Source organism: Phalangium opilio, unplaced genomic scaffold (genome assembly GCF_054372755.1).
Source record: "Phalangium opilio isolate 3A_F unplaced genomic scaffold, DU_Popi_V2 ptg000064l_1, whole genome shotgun sequence".
NCBI lineage: Eukaryota > Metazoa > Arthropoda > Arachnida > Opiliones > Phalangiidae > Phalangium > Phalangium opilio.
Window position 1 is genome coordinate 275,036 of NW_028324181.1, and position 6,916 is coordinate 281,951.

Consider the following 6,916-nt stretch of genomic DNA (forward strand, 5'->3'; position numbering starts at 1 on the left):
GACGGACTCCCCCCCCCAGTTCCAAGGACTGGGGTAGTCTCCCAAGCAGCGCGAAAGGGGAAAGTGCACGCTGAAGGGCTTGTCGAAGTGGTATGATATAACAGACTTATCTGAGACCATCGCAAGTGATGGCTCAGAACTGCTAAACTCACTGAAAAGCTTGGTGTGACTGAAGTCCCATTGCTTGGGCTTCCACCAGCCGAGGTTGTTGAGCCTACAGGCTCCCATAATAGCTTCTTCCTCAATAAAGAGGTGAAGGGGAAGCATATTAAGAAGGATTTCCAGAGAAGCTGTGCGGGCTGTCCTCATGGACCCCGTGATACCGATGCACGCCAGCCTTTGAAGCTTGCGTAGTTCATCTTGGGCTGTCTTAAGGCGAACCCTGGGCCACCAGACAAGAGCTCCATAGGAGACCACTGGCCTGATGATCCTAGTATAAATCCAGTTTACAGCGCTAGGGCTTAAACCCCAGGACTTGCTGACTGAACTCCTTAAACGCCAAAATAGAATTTTGGCCTTCTTGATGCTCAGATCAAGATGGGATTTCCAAGTAAGCTTGGCATCAAGAGTCACGCCAAGATACTTGACCTCGGAGGACTTCTTTAAAACCTGTCCAAAGAAGGAAATATCGTTGAAGAGGTCATTGGTCCTTTTCCGGGTAAACGGTATAAGGACAGTCTTGTTGGGATTGACGGTCAGGTTAACTCCCCTACACCATTCCTCAACATCATGCAGGACAGATTTCATCATTGCAGCGATAGTCACAGGGAACCTCCCTGTAACAATCACTGCGATGTCATCCGCATAGCCAAAACAGTGACACCCCCCCCTCCCCGAGTCGACCCAGCAGCTTATCCACCACCAGGCACCAAAGAAGAGGGGAAAGAACCCCTCCCTGAGGACAGCCACGGTCGGTGGAGATCTCCAAGGATTCCCCGAGAAGAGACGCCGTCACCCTAAGATGCGTGAGCATGGATTTTATCCAACGACACAAAGTGTCGTCAATACCAAACCGCTCCGTAGCGCGAAGGATAACTTCACTAGAGACCCTATCAAAGGCTCCCTCAATATCAAGGAAGATGGCCAAAGACATCTCCTTCAACTCGATGGCCCTATCAAGGCAGTTCAAGATGCCATGAAGCGCCGTCTCTGTAGATTTGCCTTTCTGATAGGCAAACTGAAAAGTGGACAGGGGTGTGTGGGAAAGAACACCATCCCGCAAATACCTGTCCACCAATTTCTCTAAAGTCTTTAGGAAGAAAGAGGTAAGACAGATAGGTCTAAATGCCTTAGCCTCAAGATAGCTCGTCTTCCCTGGTTTGGGAATAATGATAACCTTCGAGCGCTTCCAGATATCTGGAATATGCGCCAGAGCAATGCTGGCTCTGAATATCCTGCACAGATAAGGGCCAATGGCGTCTATGCCTTCCTGGAGGAGAGCGGGAAAGACACCATCTGGGCCAGGGGACTTATAGGGCTGAAACGAGTTTACAGCCCACTTAAGTCTAGAGTATGTAACTATCTTATTGGCGATGCCCCAGTCCGCCCTGTGTGCTCTCCGAAAGAGCACGGGGGGAGCGTCGGTGCTTGTGAGGTCAAAAGCCTTGGAGTCCGGAAAGTGTACCTTGAGCATATGCTTAAGAGTATCAGTCCCTGACTTGGTAAACTCACCTTCTGCCACCTTGATGGTGCTGAGCTGGTGAGTGTTATCATGAGCCAGGATGTTCATGATCTTGGTAGTAGCGGGGGCATCAGAGATGCTACCGCAGAAGTCCCTCCAGGAGTTCCTCTTGGCCTCCCGGATGGCTTTATTATACTTGTTGAGGGTCTGTCTATAAATAGTCCAGTCCCCAGTCCTCTTAGCCCTATCAAAGAGCTTACGAGTAAGCTTGCGAAGCTTGCCAAGTTCCGTATTCCACCAAGGAACGAGCCTCGGCCGGCTGGCAGGCTTCGCCGGACAATTGTGGTGGTAGGAATTGATAATGGCTTGTTGCATGAGATCAACTGCCAAATCAAATTCCAGCACCGAGGAAAGCTTTGGAGCATTACCTCTGAGTAGGAGGCAAAGTTCCTCCCTGTAGCCGGACCAATCGGTCCGACGGGGGTTGCGCAGTTCCGTCTTAACCGAAGTTGACTTGACCGCGACCGAGAAGCAGATGTGCCTATGGTCCGAAAGAGACGGTTCATTAGACACATGCCAATTAGAAACCGACAGACTGATATTGTCTGTGGCCAGGGTGACATCAATGACCTCCTTTCTGTTAGAAGTAACGAAGGTTGGCTCATTGTGCCTGTTGAGAATATGCAGGTTCGTACCGACCAGATATTCAAGTAGTTCATCACCACGTCTGTTGCAGTCACTACTGCCCCACGTGACATGGTGGGCATTGGCATCACAGCCCAAAATGAGCCTGTCCCCCTGCCTTTCACATCGGTCGACAAGAGCGACGACCTCCTGTGGTGGAGGGGAACCCGTGGCATCATGGGGAAAGTAAGCAGACGCCATGATAAGGCCAGTTGCCACTCCAGAAGAGGAGGGCATTACCTTAATCAGAGCAGTATCCCTAGTGAGGTAGTTCGGAAGCGGAAGGATGTCAAGACCCTTCCTGGTCAGAACACACGCCCTGGGGTTGGGTGAGGTAAAGTCATAAGAGATATTACCTGCATTCTTTAAACCAAGGATTTTACCATTATGAATCCAAGGTTCCTGAATGAGGGCCACATCCAGGCCCTCTAAGGAAAACCTCCGGCATAAAACTGCCGAGGCTGCTTTGCAGTGATGCAGGTTGATCTGGATCACCTTGATGCTCATGTCTTAGGAAGAGAGGCGGCCCCGGCTACTTGCTTGGCGGTAGCGCGGAGTCCCGATCAGCAGAGGGCGGCACCAGAATATGCTTGGACCCAAGAAACCTAAACAAAGCGATTAAAAGGGAACCTTATCCGACACCGACGGCTCAGGAGATCTTTTCAAGCCTGCATGGAGCCGAAGTATTTACGGTACTCGACGCGCAGAGCGCATTTTGGCAGGTAGAGTTGGACGAACCAAGCTCATACCTCTGTACCTTTGCGACACCGTACGGGCGATTCAGATTCCTACGTCTGGCACAAGGAATCTGTACATCATCAGCGGTCTTCCAACGAACGATGCATCAAATATACCCACCAGAGGAATTCCCGTATACGATGATATCTACGGACGATTTTCTCATCTCGACCACCAAACCATCCCACAACAGGAGGCTTGTAGCAGTACTCGAGCGGGCACGACAAACGGGGCTCACATTCAGCACGAAAAAAATGCAACTTGCAGTCGAGAGAATCACGTACCTGGGAACAATCATTACACCAAGGGGAATAGAGATTGACCCAGCACGAGCAACGGCAATTCAAGCAATTCCAGCACCAAGGGATCGGGCAGCATTACAACGCTTCCTGGGGATGGTTAATTTTGTGGCGAAATTCCTCCCAAAACACTCCACAGAAGCCGCACCCCTCCGAGCACTATTAAAAAAAGACGCCACATTCAGCTGGGACGCCAACACCGAGCGCACATTCCTCGACCTGAAACGATTGATAACGACAGCTCCAGTTCTCACATTCTTTGACCCGCAACGTGCCTCCACAATCTCAGTAGACAGCAGCGCCAATGGAGTGGGCGCAGTACTCATGCAAGAAGGTCACCCCCTCGAATATGCATCCACTTCATTTACACCAACCCAAAGGAACTACGCTCCAATAGAAAGAGAGCTACTGGGAATAGTATACGCCTGCGACCATTTCCATTACTACGTCACAGGGACAAAATTCACGGTAGAAACCGACCATCGACCACTAATCAGCATAGTCCGCAAACCACTCCACATGCTATCACCCAGGCTCCAACGTTTGGTACTGAAACTGACCAGATATGACCTGAAGGTGGTCTACGTGCCAGGAGCGAAACTATACGTAGCCGATACCCTGTCAAGGGCACCGCAACAAGCACAGGACATCGACACAAGGGAACTGGAAGGCAAGTTCATGGTGATACATGCAACGACAGCACTACCAGCAGAAAAATACGATACCTTCAAGACTCATACACGGCAGGACGAAACAAGTCAAATGCTCCGACGCTATATAACAGAAGGATGGCCAACAGTTATCAACAAAGTACACGCGGCATTGAAATCCTTCTGGCCGATTCAAGAGGAACTCCATATGAAGGAAGACCTAATATACCGTGGAGAACGCCTTTACGTCCCGCCAACATTACGAAGAGAAATCCTTCAACAAATACACGTAGCGCATCAAGGGATCGCTGCATGCATTGCAAGGGCTAAAATTCACGTATATTGGCCACAAATGACCGGTGACATCACGGAGTACGTGAGGAAGTGCGATACATGCCAACAAAGGGCAAGAGCAAACACATCCCGGCCGCTGCATCCGCATCAGATACCACAACGGCCATGGGAAGTCGTTGGAACGGACATCTTCCACGTCGGCAATAAAACCATGATCATCCTTGTCGACTACTTTTCAAAATTCGTGGAAGCCGCGGAATTGCAGACAACCAATGCGGAAGCCGTTACAAGGTTCATGCACCCACACTTTGCCCGACATGGAGCCCCAACAAAGCTGGTATCGGACAACGGTCCACCTTACAATTCAACAGAGTTCAGGAAATTCTTGACTCAGTGGGGAACTAATCACGTAACGTCGAGCCCGTACCACCCCCAGTCGAATGGAATGGCTGAGCGCACGATTCAAACGATCAAAAACATGCTCATCAAGGCGCAGGCAGAAGGAGTGGACTTACAACGCGTATTGATGGAATACCGGACAACGCCGATCGGTGAACTACCCTCACCCACGGAGATGCTGATGGGTCGGCGGATACGAACACCACTAACAACATCCACAAAGACCCTGAACCCAACTTTCCCGACACAAGAGATAAAAACATCGCTACAGAGAAGACAGGAAACGATGACACAAAGTCAGAGACACACCAGGATGATGAAGCAACCGATACTCGAGACCGGTACTGAAGTCTGGCATGAAAGGGGCCCTCGACAATGGGAGAGAGCCACGATAATAGCACTCGACCAAACACCACACTCTTACCACATAAGGACGGAACAAGGACAAGTACTACGACGGAACAGGCGACACCTCAGGATAAACTTCAATAAACAATCACGCGCCAAAACTCCGCCGGAACAAATCCACATGGAAAACCTCCCTAGCAACCGACACAAAGAAACCTCGCCGGCAGCGATAACACATCGGCATAAAACCAGAATCTTCAGAGGCAGGCAAGGCAGAGAAGCTAGAGGGAGTCGAAGAGTAGCAGATCGACAAGCAACAGAGGAGGTACAAGGCGGAAGGGAGGAAAACACGGCCGACGCAAACCCACCAAATGTACGTCCAACCAGCACATATTCGAACAGAGAAGACAGCGGAAGTCTAAGAGCAACCGAGGAGTCCCCAGACGGAATGGAACAAAGGACCCCCAGCGCAAACCCTCCCAAGTCACGTCCAGCCAATACCCATCCGAACGTGACAGTATACGGAATACCAACCCAAACGACACGCTCAAGAAGGAACATAAAACCACCGGCAAGAAATCCGAACGAATGGTGAACAGTTCCAAAGGCCGGAAAAAGGAAGATGTTAGATTAGATATAGATAAGCGTAAAACATATCTAATAAAAAGCAATATATGTTAGATTAAAAAACATTATGTAAAGTATATAACCGCGACGACAACAAAACTCTTATCACTTCTTGTTGGGATATTCTTATGACGAGTCAATAAACTATGATTTAAACGACCGGCTAGTTACTTATTACAGTTGTCACGCGTCAAGTTCTTCACATCGCGAGCACAGTCTATTATATTTGTGCTCCGCATAGGAAGTGTCTCGAAATTTTGCTAGCTGAAAGGCTAGATGTTATGCGATTGATCGTAGCTGGTTTATATTTCAATATGTCGGTAAAATCGGAATCAATTTTGATTTTTAAAATCATTTGAAGTTATTTCCTGAATGTTTCACTATGCAGATAGGTCTTATAAATAGTAGAAGAATCGACTCGAATGATTAAATAGGAATAGAATGATTATCCCTGCCTTCCACTGAGCATTGATATTATCATATTTAAATGACTAGATTTCATTAAATGTTCATTAAACACGCACGTTGTAGCCAAGTAAACTATCCCTCAGTAATTCCAGAAAGATTATCGACTAAAATCAAATCCCCTTTCATTGTTCCAGTTCCTAAAATTTCCAGACATATTGGCCCTTTTTAAAACTTCCTGACTTTCCCTGTCGATTTCGGTCCATTTTGAAATTCCCCGATTTTTTGGCTGAGTTTAAATTCTCCGACTTTCTTAGCTGAATTTAAATTCCCCGAAATTTTTGCCTCATTTTAAGTTCCCTGTTTTTTCCAGATTTTTTTGAAATAAATTAAAGAGTGCATTTGAAAATTAAATAAAGCGTGAGTATGTAACTTAATTGCGTACCTAATCTTAATATAATTAAATAATAAAATGTTAAAACATACGGTTGTTAGTAGTGTTGCTAATTTTCCGGAAAAATAAAACGCGGATTTTCCAAAAAAATTATACATCATAGACTTCTGACTGAACTCACTAGGCCTACAACCGTCCCCTCGCGCTTTTATTATGATTTTAAAAGGGCTTCACCCTAAAAGAAATATACTATCTGATGGGCTGATGGAGTTCACCAAATACAAAATATTTTCAGTCAGAAGTCTATGACTTATATATATATATTTTTTAAATCCAATCATTGATAGCTAACTCTGGCTTTTTTATTTTTCCGTATAGCGGAAACTTTTCCGGAAAATTAACAACAATATTAAAACATCGGTAGTGCGGTGCTATATTGACGATAGGGAATGAATTG

At 47.2% G+C, this 6,916-nt stretch overlaps 1 protein-coding gene across 4 annotated transcripts; it reads right to left on the reverse strand.

Moving 5' to 3' along the window:
* Window positions 1-1,744: 1,744 nt before the first annotated feature.
* Window positions 1,745-2,571, reverse strand: LOC149662020 (uncharacterized). 4 transcript variants are annotated; one of them, XR_016368690.1, is made up of 3 exons: window positions 2,252-2,571; window positions 2,050-2,162; window positions 1,745-1,865 (listed from the first exon to the last, which is right to left on the reverse strand). XR_016368690.1 is itself a non-coding variant. In XM_089842401.1 (3 exons), the coding sequence occupies exons 1-3, from the start codon at window positions 2,540-2,542 to the stop codon at window positions 1,860-1,862; spliced, it is 345 nt and encodes a 114-aa protein (XP_089698527.1). In that variant the 5' UTR covers window positions 2,543-2,571; the 3' UTR covers window positions 1,745-1,859. The 4 variants fall into 4 exon arrangements, 2 of the variants coding, with proteins under 2 accessions (XP_089698527.1, XP_089698526.1); XM_089842401.1 differs by having other exon boundaries at window positions 2,317-2,571; XR_016368691.1 differs by having other exon boundaries at window positions 1,780-1,832.
* Between the last annotated feature and the right edge of the window lie 4,345 nt (window positions 2,572-6,916).

Bases quoted from the DNA above. Each gene is read 5' to 3' on its own strand.
- LOC149662020 (XM_089842400.1), bottom strand. From the start codon at position 2,542: ATGCCCTCCTCTTCTGGAGTGGCAACTGGCCTTATCATGGCGTCTGCT. The intron at 2,163-2,316 runs GTACGAACCTGC...TTCGGACCATAG, and splicing joins ACTACTTGAATATCTGGTCG to GCACATCTGCTTCTCGGTCG. The intron at 1,833-2,049 runs GTAATGCTCCAA...GACTATTTATAG, and splicing joins ACTTTGCCTCCTACTCAGAG to ACAGACCCTCAACAAGTATA.